Here is a 16,532-nt window from a genome sequence, read left to right on the forward strand (position 1 = left end):
TCCTGCAGTGGATGGCTGCAGGGTGGTCTTTCAGTGTGGCTGGAGGCGCACATAGACTTTGCTGGTCAAGGGTTCATAATGCTGGGTTTTCACTAAGATCTCCACAGTCCCAGGCTTTGAATGATTCATTCATTAACTTATTCAAATGCTCATTGTGTCCATTTAGTGCCATGTCAGATGCTGGGGAAACACGGATAAATAAAAACGGCTTCCTGCCCTCAAGGAACCCACAGTGATGTGGGAGCAGTGAAGTAAGGAGGCATGGAACTGATCACCAGTGACAGGCCTGATGCTCACTAATCCTTAGAGTAGGAATTGCCCTAATTTACAGATAAGGAAGACAAGAAGTCCCTCTCTAGGACTCAGCATCACCACCTTTGGAAGGAAGCAGTTGGACTGCATTGGTTGTTCTCAGCCCTGGCTGCACCTTAGACTCCAACCAGGAGATTTTCAAACCTGCTGGTGTCTGGATCTCACCTCAGATGTATGAAGAATCCCTGAAGAGCTGGAGGACTGGGCACCAGGTCCCCTTGGAATCCTCAAAATGATTCCAAGGTACTGGAGGGCTGATGACCACCAAGGTCCTTATGACATGAGCTCTCACATTCTAATTTCCTGAAAAAACCCTCTTCTAGCTCTTCCATAGACACGTGCAAAATGGATGAATGAAGGAGAAGGGTGGAGAGGGAGTGTGGGAGGGGCCCTAAGCTCTTTCGAGTAAGGCCACCATTTGGAGAAGGATGCTGGCACTGTTCCTTTACCTGTTGTCATTTGCTCCTTTTGGGTTAGAAACAGCAGTAGTAGACAAGGCAGGGGGGACTTGGCATTCTCATATGATGTTGCAGGGAATATAAATTACTATTGCCTTTCTGAAGCATGCAACAAAAGCCTTAAAAATGGGCATGCACTAGACCCAACTATTTGTTTTAGGAAGTTGTGTTGTGCTAGGAAATAATTGCAGAAGTAGTCAAATACAAAGCTATGACACCACGATAGTTACAATAGTGTTCATAATAGTGAGCAATGAGAAACAGCCTGAAAGTTTACAGGACAACCAAACAATGAAATACTATTACAAACACAAAAAATGTTAGAGAAGAATATTTAATGTTCCAGAGAAGGTGTCTAGATGATTGTTAAGGGGGAAAAAAGCCATCAACTAAATGCAATGTACGGAATGTTCTGTTCATATTAAGATCTATGTGCATATTTAGGGGTGGAAAATAAACTTGAAACATAGTTCATCAAATGCTAGCAGGGTTTATCTTTGAGTCACAAATAATATGTGATCTTTTTAAACTACTCTTTTTGGCCCTAGTTTTAATAATAACTATGTATTATTTTTATTACCAATTTTTTTAATGTTATTGAAAAAATGAACCTCTTACAAACACTTCTCACATCCCTCTGCCTCTCCCATCTCCTGGTGGAAATGGACATCCCTACTTTGGTAGTGCAGATGCTTGCTTGCACTGTGTTAGGAAAATCAGGACAAGCTCTTTAACATGCAAGCCAGCTTCCGCACACTGTCTCTATTACTGGACTATGAGTCCCTCCAGGATGGCCACTGAGTCTAACGCGGCTCTTCAGCCATCCCGCCACCCACTCCAGAGAGTGCCTGGGACAGCAGGAAGCCAGAAATAATAGGAGGAAGACAGACATCTGTAAGAGTAGCCATAATACAGAACAGACAGACCATTTTGAAGACTTCAACAGAAATTCCCTTTGGGAGGAAGCTAGTCACAAAAGACTGCCTAGATGGGAGGAGGGTTTTAAGTTGGACCCCATTTGAGTCCCTCTGTGATGGGAGGAGTAACTCCTAGAGAGGCCTAAGGCCAGGCTGTTCCCTGGAAGCCAGACTCCAGCCGAGCTCTCCAAACCCAGAAAGGGGTTCCCTGGCATCTAAGGTCAAGGGTCCTGGTCACTTGAGAGAGATACCAGAGCCCTCAGAACAGTTTTTTGTCCTGTTCAGTCCTTGAAATCATCCATGGCATGTAACAAATATGAACTGGATTGGATTGGATTTGGTTGGGTTGGGTTGGATTGGGTTGGATTGGATTAGGTTGGGTTGGGTTGGATTGGGTTGAGTTTGATTTAGTTGTATTGGATTAGATGGGTTGAATTGGATTAGGTTGAGTTGGGTTGGATAGGGTTAGGTTGGGTTGAGTTTGGTTATAATGGGGATAAAGAATGGGCTGCACTCATTTGGTGACCTGGGTCACCTGTCTCTCCCATTAGAGGTTGACCGGGAGGAGGGCTGGACCTTCTCCCAGGATCTGCTCTAACCCTAGACTTTTCCTCTCTGTAGTTTGGATAGAGCAGAAGAAGGTAATCAGTCAGCAAACCTGGCTCCTTCCAACACCTCTGATACCACCTCAGCTCCCCTGGGCTCTGTGTTGACAGCAATAGGTCATAACCCACAATCGGATGCTCTGACTTTGAGGTCTTATTTGCTTATCCATTCTCCACACCAGACATTAATGCCTTGAACTGAGTCTTATTGTAAGATTGCCTCCTTTTTACAACCCTCACCTACCCACTACCACTGCTATACTCCCAGTATCTAATTATATTATGCAGAAATTATGGAATAAGCCAACCTATATTAAAGAATTAATGGCTTAATGAAGGAGGCAGGTAACTTATCTTACCAGACTATAAAACATACTACAAAGTAACAATCATCAAAATTGTATGGATTTAAAATGACATACACATATTAACACAAGAAAGTGACCAGTAGTACAGAGATACCAGAAATAAAAGTATATCATTAAAAGAAAAATATTATATAATAAGATATCACACAACAATGATAGGTAGTATGGTACAATGATGGTACAATAGCTCACACTTTACTTAGTACTTTGGGGAAACCTGGGGACCACTTTGGAAAAGAACTGGCTTTAGATTATGCAGTAATCTGGCCAGGTGTGGTGGCTCACGCCTGTAATCCCAACACTTTGGGAGGCCGAGTTGGGAGAATTGCTTGAGCCCAGGAGTTCAAGACCAGCCTGGGCAACATGGCGAGACCCTATCTAAAAAAAAGAGAGACTATATCCTAATCTATGGTTCCTTTTAAGTGATCAAGCTGTAGATATTAAAAGAAAACTGGAAAATCAACTTACATATTTAGCTAAAAGAAAAAAGATAAATGCACAACTTTTGACAAACTGAGAAATCAGGAATAAGATGAGTAGTGAGAAGCTGGAAAATAAATGTTTATCCAATTAATGTAATAAGAAAGATAAAGAGCAAAGTAACATTAGTGTGAATTCCAGCCTAAGTAGTTATTACACTATTGAAGAAAACGACAGCCCTATAATGTTCCCTGAGTACTCAGTCAAGGTCACCCTACAGCTGACAAAGCCATGGAAGAATTGGGATGACTTACGCACCACAGAGGACATAGTAAGTTGATGCATTAGACCACAAGCTAGACTAACTCTTTCATTCCTTCTTTGATTCATTGAAAAAGTGTGCTGAGTACCCACTTCATGCCAGTCCCTGTGCCTGGGATCCCTGTTCCAGGATTCAGAGGTGGACAGGCCCATCCCTGCCTCATAGAACTTCCCATGTAGCAGGGGAGGCAGGCAACTAATCTGTGGTCACGGTACAGTCTGAGGAGCCCTGAGACCAAGAGATGCTCATGATGCCTGGGAGAGGAGAGACAGCTTCCCAGAGCAGAATCTTAAAAGGATGATTTGGGGATCGCCAGGTACTGTGGGGGAAAGGCATTTTTAAAATGGTACTGATAGCAAGGTGGAGTGGCTCGCCCCTGTAATCCCAGCACTTTGGGAGGTCAAGAAGGGTGAATTGCTTGAAGCCAGCAGTTTTAGACCAGCCTGGGCAACACAGCAAAACTCTATGTCTACAAAAATTTTTAAATTAGCTGGGTATGAGGGTATGTAATCCAGCTACTCAGGAGGCTAAGGAAGGAGGATCCCTTGAGCCCAGGACTTTGAGGCTGCGATGAGCTAAGATTGTACCACTGCACTACAGCCTGGGCAACAGAGAAGACCCTGTCTCAAAAAATAATAATAAAATTAAAATGGCACTAGCCTATGCAAAAGCACAGATGTGGGACGTTGCATGTCCCATTCAGAAGCCTGCCAGTGATTTGATGTGAGTGGAAACCCGTAGGGACTTAGTGTTAGTGGAGGAAGGCAGGGTCTTCTGGGGCCAGGAGCATGACTCCAACCCAGGTACAATGAGAACCCAGCAAGGGCAATTGAACTAGGAAGCATCATGATTAAATAAGAAAAATCCATCTAAATACATAGTAAGAACTATCCAACCAGTTCTGTTCTTTGATGGGTGAGTTCATTGAGGGGAAATATTGCCAAAGGAAATAATCCAAAAGAAAAAGGCCATTTGTCTGAAGATGTCCCAGCAGCACTATTTATAATAATGACAAATGGCTAAAGTCCAGTTCTGGACAAAGTGGCCAGCTCTAGACAATTGTCTTTTGGGAGATGGAGACTGGAGGCCAATGAGGCAAAACTTCAGGTGTGACACCTACCCACATCTCTCTCACTCAGAAAAGCATGTCAGACTGCCAGGGAGCAAGAGTGGCGTGGTTAGAGGGAAGTTCTGCGCTGCTCTGATTCATATGCTTCCCATTAAAATCAGGATTTCTCCAGAGAAGATAGTGGCCAAGAAGCACTTGAAAAGATGCTCAAGGTCATTTGTCATTAGAAAATTGCAAATAGGCCAGGCACAGTGGCTCACACCTGTAATCCCAGCACTTTGGGGGGCCGAGGCAGGAGGATCATGAGGTCAGGAGTTCGAGACCAGCCTGGCCAATATGGTGAAACCCCCCATCTCTACTAAAAATACAAAAATAAGCCAGGCGCGCCTGTAGTCTCAGCTACTTGGGAGGCTGAGACAGGAGAATCACTTGAACCTGGGAGGTGGAAGTTGCAGTGAGCCAAGATACGCCACCAACTCCAGCCTGGATGACAGAGTGAGACTCCATCAAAAAAAAAGAAAAGAAAGAAAGAAGGAAAGAAAGAAAGAGAGAGAGGAAGGAAGGAAGGAGAAAGAAGAAAAAGAAAGAAAGAGAAAGAGAAAGAAGGAAGGAAGGAAGGAAGGAAGGAAAGAAAGAAAGAAAGAAAGAAAGAAAGAAAGAAAGAAAGAAAGAAAGAAAGAAAGAAAGAAAGATTGCAAATAAAAACCATGATGAGATGCCATTTTATATCCACTAAAATGGCTATAATTTTAAAAACTGAAAACAACCATTGGCGATGATGTGCAAAATTAAAGCCCTCATACATTGCTGGTGGGGATGTAAACATGGTGCAGTCACTGTGGAAAATAGTCTGGGGGTTCCTCATACTTGAAACACAGAATTATCACGTGACCAGAAATTCTGCTCCTAGATATAAAGAAGTAGAAACAGGCCGTCAAACGTCTGGATACTTGTATGCAAATGTTCAGAACAGCACTATTCACAAAAACCAAAAGGTAGAAATAGCCCAAATGTCCATCAACAAATGAACGGAAAAACAAAATGTGGTATATATATATATATATATATATACACACAATGGAATATTAGTCATAAAAAGGCATGAAGTACTGACACATGACACAACATGAGTGAACCATGAAAACTTTATACTAAATGGAAGAAGTCAGATGCAATAGATCATATACTGTATGATTCCATTTTCATGAAATATCCAGAATAGGCAAGTCCATAGAGGCAGAAAGTAGTTTAGTGACTGCCAGAAGCTGGGAAAAGAGGGGAATGGGGAGCGATTGATTAACGCGCATAGAGATTTCTTTTGGGGTGATGAAAATGTTTTGGAACTTGATAGAGATGTTGATTGCACAGTATTGTGAAGGTACTAAATGACACCGAATTGTACAATTTAAAATGGTTAATGTTATATAATGTAAATTTCACCTCAATAAAAAGTAAATCTGGATATCTAAATGGTCAACAAACGTATGAAAAGGTCATTCACTTAATTAATGATCAGGAAAATGGAAATTAAGGCTACCGTAAGATTCAAATATGCACCCGTTAGAAATGTTGAAGTTAAGTTCAGTGACAAGACCAAGTGCTGGTGAGGATGTGAAGAAATAGAGGTCCTCATTTCTTGGTAGCTGTGTAGATCTGTACAACCATTTAGAAGACATGCTGGCATTGTCTACTCAGTTGGGGGGATATGCACACTCTGATTCAGCACTCCACTCCTAAGTATGGAACCAACAGAAATTCATGCACATGTGCACTGAAAGAAATGTACAAGAATGTTCAGAGCAACACTTACGTTAGCCCAAAATGGAAACAATCCAAATGTTGGAGAAGAATGGATAAGTAATATATGCTATGCTAATGCAATGGAATATTACACAGCAATGGCAATGAACTACAGCCCCATACAGCAGCATGAATAAATCTCAAAACTTATTATTTATTGAAAGAATCAGACAGCAAGGAATAGATTCTGCATGTAAAAAGTTCAACATCGAGTAAAACAGAACTTCAGAATTTCGGGATACACACTTACATAGTAAAACTATTTTTAAAAAGCAAGAAAGTGATGACTATTAATGTCAAGGTAATGGTTACCTCAGACAGAAAGAATGGAAAATAAAACCACAGCAAAGGGGTTCAGGAGAGCTTCTGCGGATTATCCTATATCTTCATCTGGATTACATAAATACTTGCTCTGTGATAAATCATTGCAATGTACCGTACCTTTAGCGTGCACTTTTCTGAATGGATGTTGTATTTTACAAGAAAACATTTTAAAGATAAGCAAATAATTTGCAACCATCAACACTTTATTAGCAAGAGCAAATTACTTGTGACACCACCATCTCTACCTAGACAATAGCCCCCCATCTTCTAAAATATTGGCTATTCCAATGACACTGAAATTTTACCAGGAAAAGGAAGGATTGGTGCTGTCCTCCAGCTCAACCCTGACCACTGGAGGCACAAGAGGCCATGTGGGTGACACCCACTGACAAGTGTTTCTTTAAACAGGATGGTATAGGAGGATGGGGTTGGCTGCACACGGGACATTCTGGATAGTAGATGAGAAGAGCTCAGGAAAAATGGCATTACAGTTGTCTGTGGCCCTTTCTTTCTTCCTGTGAACTATGACCCCCTTGGGGCAGCTGTGTGCCCAAATCCTTTCTGTACCCAGCCAGCATGAGGACCAGCACAGAATGGGCTTGTTGAACTGAACTATGTGAAATAATCAAACCTCAAACTAGAAAAATATTATTTTGTTTTGTTTCCCAACATTTTAAATGAGGACTACAGAGATGAGTGAATCTTGCCTCTCTACTTCATAGATGGGAAAACTGAGGTTCAGAGTGGGAAAAGCAACTCATCTAACTCCATGGAGGAAGTCAGTGATTGGAACCCAGGTTTTCCAATACCTGAACTTGTGCTGTTTTAGGGTGTGAGGGCTATCAGGAAGTTTACAAAGACCCACTTTTTAACAGATCAATGATCTGCAAAAAACCATATGCCTGTGTTCTACCCCTAGCCAAGGAGCCCTGTCCTGGGCCCACAATGGCATTCAGGGATGGGAGGGTGAGTCGATCCAGAGGCTTGGAGGTGCAGGAGGAATTCGGGACCCATTTTCTGAGAGAATCAATGCCCTAAGAGGCCAGCAGCTTTTAAGTTGTGAGCTGTGTGCCAGCTCCATACCAGGCTGGCTATGAACCCCACTGTGAAGCCCCACCAGATTTGGTGCCTAGATGCTCTGGGAAAATGCATTCTTTTATTTAATAAGCAGCTTTATTGAGGCATAGCTTACATTCTGTAAAATACACCCATTTTAAATGTATAGTTAGATGATTTTAGTAAATTTATAGAGTTGCACAACTACCAGCACAATCCGGTTTTAGAACATTCCCCCAAAAGTTTCCTCATCCCCCTTTGCAGTCATTCTCTGCTTCTGTTTTCTGTCTCTGTAGTTTTGCCTTTACAGAAATTTCATATACAGGGACTCTTACAATGTATTGCTTTTTAATGTCTGGCTTCTTTCACTTAGCTTAATGGTATTAAGTTTATCCATGTTGTTGTAGCATTGATCAATACTTCATTCCTTTTTATTGCTGAGTAGTATTCCATTAAATGGATACACCTCATTTTGTTTTTCTATTCACCAGCTAAAGGACCAGTTTATTTCCAGTTTTTGGCCATTATCAATAATGCCGCTATGAACATACATATGAGTTTTTGGGTGGACATATGCTTTCCTTTCCCTTAAGTAGATACTTAGGAGTGGGAAGTGCTGGATCGTAGGGTAAGTATTTATTTAACATTTTAAGAAACTGCCAAATCGTTGGGAACATGCGTTTCTGCTCATAACAGCCCACTTACAAACATGCTTTCAGAAGCCACGCTACTTAAGCATACATCGTAGTGGTTAAGAGTACAGATTCTCGAGTCAGACCCTCTGGGCTCAAATTGTGCTTATATTACTGAAGGCTGTATGCCCTTGGGCAAATGACTGTGCCTTAGTTTCCTCATCTGTAAAAGGGGATAAGACATGGTGTTGTTGTGATGATTGAGTGAGTTCACGGCAGAGCACTTAGAACACTGCTGGTTCGTAGTGCTATGAAGTCTTGGCAATTGTTTTTTATACCCAATTGAGCAGTGGCCCTATGGAAGGAACAGCACCAGCCCTGAAGTTCACAGATGTGGGAGGGCTACTATAGATCTACCCAGTTACAGTCATGTGGCCTTGAGGAAGTCACATCCCCTCTGTAAGATACAGCCCCATTTACTTCTCAGCACTGCTGTGTGGTGATTCCAGGAACTTGGTGAAGGTGACATTGTGCTTTGAAGACTGCACAATGCCATGCAGATGCAATGGACTCATGTTACCATTGTGACATTCAGATTGTAGGGCTTATTGGAGACCATGGAGCCCCTAAAGCCTTCTCCATCCGTGAAGCTCCTCTAACTGCACACTAGGATGGTTAAGAGCAAGTACTCTGTAGTCAGTCTATCTGGTTCAAATCCCACCCCAGCCACTTAGAAGTCTTGTAACTTTGGACCTCTGTGTCTTCATTTGAAAAACAGAGATAAAAACTGTTCTCAGTCCCCACCTCCTGGAGTGGTTGTAAGGACTGCATGAATGAAATATGAACATGTTCACACCTCCACCTGGACACACGAAGTGTTTTATAAGTATCAGCAATATTAAGTTGCATTAAAAATTCAGTTTGCAGGAGGACAGTTTACATTTTTAGGAACAGTTTCATATCCCCAAAAGGGCCCTGAAAACCCATCAGCTGCAAATGGCTCTCCCTAGACCCTTCTCAGCTCCTGAAGATTTGCTGGGCCTCCCTTTTTATGTTATAAATGGGAATAGGACTTCCTTTGTGTTAGAAACAACAGCCCTGACACTGAGGGATCCTAGAGACACACACGGGAGGAGAAAAAAACACCAAAGTTCCTATCCCCAGATCCCTCTTCCTTTTGGGAAACTGGAAGTTGCAGCAAAGTTCACGAAAGACCATGGAACCCAAAGCTGGCCTCTGCCACCGAGTTGGCATGGCCCTATATCATATGCAAAATTGCAACTTTCTGACATGAGCCATGGGGCTGAGAAGCTAAAACTATACCCCAGCTGCCCTTTGATCTGCAATAAATGCCAGGCTGGATGCTCTGGCAGGAAAAGCTATCATCGGATTTGGGTGTTGTTGCCCAGGAGACAATGGGCTGTCTTGGGCTTCTTCAGGCAAACAAAGAGTTAACCAAGGCCACCTTCTCAATCCCGTTTCCTTTGGGCTGACTACAGGTTGTTTCCTAGACTTTCTCTCCCTTATTAAATTGAGGCTGTGTACTAATCCTCCAAATTCAAAGGGAAGGGGTCAGAAGCTACAGAAATCATGGCTCTTCTGCAAAAATGCACAGAGAAAGAGCTGAGCAAGGGCAAGAGCCTGCAGACCTGGATTCAAGTCCTGGATTTGGACTGGCCACTTTCTAAGCTTGTCTCAACCTCAGTGTTATAGAAATACCATTGTGATGGGATTAATAGAAGCCCAAATCTCAGCACCATGCAATATACCCTTGTAAAAAACCACACATGACCACCTCCTGAATCTAAAATAAAAATAAAAATACCTGCATTGCTTTCCAACACATAGTTACCACAAGAATCAAGCAGTAATTTCTACCACTTATTTTGTGCCTAGTATGTACCGGAATCATGGAAAGCACATTATTTCTAGTTTATCTAATCTTCACAGCATTTCTAGGAAGGTAAAATGGTCTAATTATTCGCCTTTTTCAGATGGGGAAACTGAGGCACAGAGCGATGAAATCCATTGCCCAAGATCACCCAGCCAGCCACAATTCAAACCCAGACAGTCTGACCTTAACTGAGGCCCATTTTAACTTAGGTCTACTTTAACTTAGATCTTACTATTCAGCCAACCGCCTGAGTTCTGCTGGAGAAACTGAGGTCCGGAGAACAGAAGGGATCAGATCACTGGCTCCCAGGCCACAGCTCTTTCCATCACCGGTGGAGCCCCTGCCCATGATAGACGTGACCGCTTAGGTAACTCAGAGCTGGGTTAGGCGTCCGAGCAATTCAGTTCCGTTATTTCTTGCGCAGCAAAAGCCCCAGATGTCCCTGCTGGTGTTCATGCTTCGCACCTGTGTGCGGAGAGGCACCAGACCTGCCCTTACCAGAAGCCAAGCAGCGCGCACAACCTAAGCGCTGGCGCCGGGTGCGCTGAGGCTGTTGGCGCTGGCGCTGTTTCCAAAGTCCCTCTCTGCCTAAGATTGGAGGCTTTGCGCCCAGCTCAGACATCTCGGGTGCTCAGACAGCACTCTACCCGCCCCAGTTGCCCAGGGATCCCATTCACAGCTATAATCCCTGCACTGCCAGGAGGTAGCCGCCCGCGGGACCGCCAGTGCGCACAGAGTAGCGAGGACTCCCTTTTATGTCCAGGAATGAGGCGCGCATCGCAGCCGCGTCCGCCGCCAAAACCAGCTTCCCCCACGGGCGCGGGGGCAACCGGTGCCACCCTCAGGCCGGGTCGCTTACCTGTCGCAGCGCGGGTCTGGGTGACGGCAGGGAGGGGCGTGGAGACCGAGAGCAGCATCAGCAGACACCAGCACTGCCCGTTGTTCCTCCTGCAAGAAGTGTCCGAGGGAGAAAAGGTGAGGCGGGCAAGAGGTTTGGAGGGGCCCGGGACTCGAGGAAGCAGAGAAGCGGGTCTTACCTTGGTGCCATCTCGCGGGTCTGCAGAGCCCCGGAAGGCGCGCGGCGAGTCGAGCACAGCGTTGGAGCTCAGTGGAGGACGAAGGGGCGCTGAGCGCTGGCCGCCGCGCTCGCCCTTCCTGCCTGGAACAAAGGCGGCGCTAGGCAGCGGCGGCGGCGGGCAGAATCCCGGCTCCCGGCCCGCGCCCTGAGTCACCCGCGCTCTGAAACCCGACTCCGCCGCGCCCTGCGCTCCCCCGCGCGCTGCGCCCCACCTCGGGCAGTGGCGGCGCGCTCACGCCCCGGGGCTACTGGCCTCCCTGGCTGCCTCCCCACTTTCCGGGGCTACTGGCCTCCCTGGCTGCCTCCCCACGCCCCTTTCCCCCTCGAGGGACGTGCGCTCCCCTCTGCTGCCTCCAACCGTGACTGCCTTATGTAACCTGCGAGGAAAGCCCCGCGTCCGCGTTCGTTGGTGCAAGCGGGATGCGGCTCCCTCCAGCCCTTAAGTCTGTCCTGTTGGGACTGACCCGCAGATAAAGCACTCTTTCACAGCCGCCGAGGGAATCCTCTCCACAGCCCAGGGAGGCTGGAATCAGTGATTTCCTTATATGATGGGCAAGGAGACAGGCTCAGAGAGGTGGAGCGAATGTCCCAAAGTCCCAAGCTGCACTGAGCTCCTAGCTGCTGTGACCCACCCTGCACGCCTGACACATGGACCGACTTGAATGCCCAGGAATGGACCTGCCTGGGGCCATAAGTGATACATACAACTAAATGCAGCAGAGATAGTCCTAATAAGTTTTTAATGTACTGGATTCCAGTGCTTTCCTCCCTGTCTATACCTTGCCTGCTCCCTTCATCAGAATGTGAACTCCAGGAGGGCTTATCTTTGCTTTGTTCCCTGCCTAAAACAGCTCAGGTAGTAGGAGACGCCAATAAACGCTGGATGAATGAAGGAGCACAGTCTTGGATGAGGCATCACAGCAGGCCCTGTGATGAGATGTGGGGGTCATGAACCAGGCTCAGCCTCCAAAAGCCCTCAGTGGGAGTGAGGAGGTGCAGGGCAGACTAACCCATTTGTTCAGCGCTTGTCGCAGGGCACTAGGTAAAAGTGATCTCAATGGTCGCTTTTTATTATTAAGATTACCACCCGGCACATAGTGTGAGATCTTCGGGTGAGAAGAGGCACCGCTGAAGTTAGCAGAGACCTGGACAGCTCTGAAGCCAGGGAAACGCTAGGAACCTACCTCTCTTTCTGACACACCAAGTAGCCACAGTGGGCCGTGGCTCTGTGGTCAGTTCCTGTGTTTCATTCAGTTCCACTCTCTAGAGGACCGGCCACCTCTTGCCAAGTGAGTTAGCCTTGCAGAGAAGATGGCATGGGAATGGAGATAGCAACTAATGCTCACTTGGTGTGGATTATGTCCCAAGCCCTGTGCTAAATGCTTTAGCTGTGTTATCTCATTTAATACCCACAACGGCCATGGAAAGGTGGTACTGTCGTGATCCCCATTTCATAGACAAGAAATCTGAGGTTCAAAACATTCCAAGGCTAAAGCATGGCAGATGCAACACCCATGCTCCTCACCACTCAGCCATGCTGCCTGCCGGTAAGCAAGAGGATCAGACTCACTCTCTACCCTCAAAAGCAAAATCACAGGGAGACACAGAGCACTCAGACATGAAAGGGTTCATGCCAGCCTGGGTGGTGAGGGCTCAGAGGAGGAATGGCAGGCTTGGAGATCAGGAGTCTGGGTTCCAGTCCAATGCTGGCCCTGGCTGCAGGGTGAAGTTGGGCAAATCTTGCCCTTGGTCTGATTTTTTAATTTCTCCACCTGTATAATGGACACAACTACCTTGATTTGAATGGTGGCTGTGAGCCCCTTGTTGGGACCACCTACTGGTAAACCACAGTGCTCTCTGTCCATTGGATTTTGGCTTCTATTATTAGAGGTTGTGGATATTCTTCTCAGTGGGACTGCAGCCTGTGGAGGGGGACAACTGGCAAGATGGAGGGAGGACCCTAGATGAACCTCTTAAGGGATTGAGTCTCCAGTAGCCAAAGCAGCTCGAGAACCAGGTTGGCCCCATGTGGAGCTAACACATAAGGCAAAGTGCATCCCAACAAAATTGTCCACTTGAGGCCTCTTTCCTAATCTGTTCACATTCCCTGTGAATGTAAATTCTCTCCCACTTGCAGCCGCTCTGTGATGGGCCTAACCTTATTTTATTATGATTCACTAACCATAGGGAATTTGCTTTCATAATTCTATAGTTCTCTATTGTTTGTAAAGTACCACATTAACTAGGAATATAATTAACTTTCTTAGAACTATATTTCTATACTGCTTAGAAAAACCACATCAGTTATGGCTACATAGTAGATCTAGGGTTCTGTTTGACACTTTTAAAACCAGAGATTGTGAACTGGCAGCCATGGGCTCAATTTTGTTTTGTTTTTTGTTTTGTTTTGTTTTGTTTGAGACAGAGTGTCACTCTGTCACCTAGGATGGAGTGCAATGGCACCATGGCAGCTCACCGCAACCTCTGTCTCCTGGGTTCAAGTGATTCTTCTCCTTAGCCTTCCAAGTAGCTGGGACTATAGGTGCCCATCACCACGCTCAGCTAATTTTTGTATTTTTAGTAGAGACAGGGTTTCACCATGTTGGCCAGGCTGGTCTCAAACTGCTGACCTCAAATTGATCCACCCACCTCAGCCTCCTAAAGTGCTGGGATTAAAGGCATAAGCCACCATGCCCAGCTTTCCACTTTGCCCATAGATATGTTTTATCCGGTCTGCTGGGTGTCAACCTCTAGATTAAATTAGCTAGCAATATTTGATAATTAGAAAATTGCACATTAAAATTGAGACTTCTGGATTCTTTTTGAAATTTTGGAAAACCTGGCGACATAGGGCCTGCATTCTCTGTGCCAACAATTGATTGGCATTGAATAGAGGCCGCTGCCTTCAGCTAAGGCAGTACTGCCCAGTTTGCCATAGTTCCCACCACCGCCTATTGTCCCCAGAATCAAAGCTAAGAATCAGTTGCCCCTTATTACAGCTGCACTCTGCCTTTGCATATAAGAAAAAATGGAATAGGTTGAATGTTCATGTTCCCATTAAAAACGGGTACACAGAAGATATATAGGGAGAAGACCATGTTTAAAGAAAGACGGGGAAGAGCATCTTTCTACATGTTTAATATACAAATAAAGTGTGTACATTGAAAAAAATGAAAATGAAGGTGCTATGAAACAAACCTGACCTGCTCAGTTACATACACAACCTGAAGGGTGAAGGCTTGATTGTGATCCAATATATCAGTCCAAGATACATATGCATAAGGCAACAGATTCCTTTGCTACTCTTGCAGAGAAGTCCTATGTGCACATTTCATATTTTGTTGGTTCTGTGTAACTGATAATACCCAGTTCGCTGGAATCTACAAATGAAGTTCCCCAAAGCACACCTCTCCTCTACAAATGACTGGAAATAGACGCATGTTAAGGTTGTTGATTTTGCACCTATTTCTCCTGGGGAGCCAGACCATGTTCATATTCAAGAAGGGCTCTCAGTTTGCAGCTTGTCCCTGAACTCAGACAGATGAAGAACAGGGAGGGTCTTGGGCCTGGGAGCTGAAGTGGGGGCCAAATGATCCCAGCTGTGGGTGTGGGAGGGATGGGGCAGGAAGCCAAGCAAGACATTTTACCTCCTGCCAGACCGTGTTTTTAGGGCTTAAGTGATTTCCTTCCATTCAATGTTAAGTTGTAGAAATAGCCAAGAGGAAGCTTCGTGTCATATCCAAGCTGATCTAAATTGTTTACCACCGTTCAGTGTAATCTGTGAGACTGGGATGTATGAAGACTGGGGATCTTATGTCCCAACTCTTGCAGGACTCAACTAAATTAATAGGCTGTTCCATTTTCCCGTAATCTACCCAATGTCCCTGATAACTCAGTATCCAAAAGCATTCTCCATACTGTCTCAAGCAGCTGGAAGGGGCACAAAAATCTGTGGAAATCATCCAAAACTTTGGTTTTGGAAGAAGTTACCAAGAATATAGTACATGTCATTCTAGACCTCAGTATATTCACTACATGGGTATAAGGCCTCCCTTGTGGAGTTGTGGTAAGAACGTCTACAGGAGGTAGGTAGAGCTTCCGTGTCATCTGATTTAATGTGCAGAAAAAGTGCAATAGATTTAACTAGCTAACTAGAATAGAATTTGCTAGAATAACTGAAGAGATCGCTGCCTTTTGGATACCCAAGAGAAAATAATGACTGTTTAAACCCACAACTACCTTCCAAGGAGGACCCATTTGTTCTGCTGAGCATCTTGATATGTTTGGATATGCAAAGAGGGGCCATGGGCTGAGACTAGAGTCATTGGTTCAACATAATAGAAAATGATGGATTTGAAAATCTGACAATCCAAGAGGAAAAGAAAAAGGGGGGAGAATGTATCAGACACCTCTTACAGACCACTGCAACATCCTGTCCGGAACCCCTCCATCTTGATCATTTATGTGCCGGGTAGTTGTCTTCCAACTGCCTGCACCTGCACCCCTTCACTTGAGCACTTTCTGTGGCCCCTGGAGCCTGCTCTGCCCACAAGCACAGAGGACTAGAAGTGCTGGGAAATTAATGGAGCAACCCCCTTCCCCAAGCAGCTCTCAATCAGTGATGGTCAGGAGCTGGTGGATGAGAATCTCAGCCCCCTTACCCAGTTGGTGGGAACACCTGGGCAGGCACACATTCTACACTTCTATCCAGAGTTTACACAGGACTGAGCTCCGGTTTCCCACTGGGGTATTGTGCACTCACTCTTTATTGGCTGCCTTATTCCGCATTCCCCTTCCAGTGCTTCTTAAGAAAACTGACCAAGTGAACTGCTGGCAGTGGAATCCTGGCCTCCAAGTCTACTGCTGGGGGAATCCAAATTAAGACAGCTGCTTGAAATTCCTTTAGTCTCACCTGTCTCCAGGGTCTTTGGCCACTTGTTCTAGCAGCAGTCCCCTCTGTGGAGACCAACTCTACCTGGACTTTCACCAACTTCAGGCAGGTACAACCCACAGCCCCTGGCCTCATGTCCACATTGAGCACCTTTCACTTCCACCACAGGGCTTCCCTGTTGATGCTAAGGCATGACATCCTCAGCACTATCCTTAGTGCCTGCAACGAGCAATCTGGAAGTACAGTGCAAATAACACCCCATGGGGCAAAATTTCAGCCAATGGAAGCCAGTAGATATATTTTTCTCCCTTCCTCTTCCAGATGCACTGTGCCAAGAAAGTAATTTATAAGGCATCTCAGAAGAGGGTCTCACGATGCTTGTGGAG

The 16,532-nt window shown here is 45.3% G+C and overlaps 1 protein-coding gene across 6 annotated transcripts in view; it reads right to left on the bottom strand.

The window, feature by feature from the left end:
* COL15A1 (collagen type XV alpha 1 chain) overlaps window positions 1-13,649 on the bottom strand; it is a 134,188-nt gene extending 120,539 nt beyond the window's left edge. For 2 of the 6 annotated variants that reach the window (XM_017887593.1, XM_017887588.1), the window contains exons 1-2: window positions 11,215-11,619; window positions 11,037-11,125 (exon numbers count right to left, since the gene is read on the bottom strand). In XM_017887593.1, coding sequence (XP_017743082.1) covers window positions 11,037-11,125; window positions 11,215-11,225 — 100 coding nt within the window. In that variant the 5' untranslated portion in view covers window positions 11,226-11,619. Of the gene's footprint in view, window positions 1-10,409; window positions 10,518-11,036; window positions 11,126-11,214; window positions 11,623-11,719 lie in introns of those variants that run through there. The other 4 variants (XM_017887592.1, XM_017887589.1, XR_001888283.1 and 1 more) reach the window with 4 other exon arrangements.
* Window positions 13,650-16,532: the final 2,883 nt, after the last annotated feature.

Source organism: Rhinopithecus bieti, unplaced genomic scaffold (assembly GCF_001698545.2).
Source record: "Rhinopithecus bieti isolate Rb0 unplaced genomic scaffold, ASM169854v2 scaffold_16773, whole genome shotgun sequence".
Classification (NCBI taxonomy): Eukaryota; Metazoa; Chordata; class Mammalia; order Primates; family Cercopithecidae; genus Rhinopithecus; species Rhinopithecus bieti.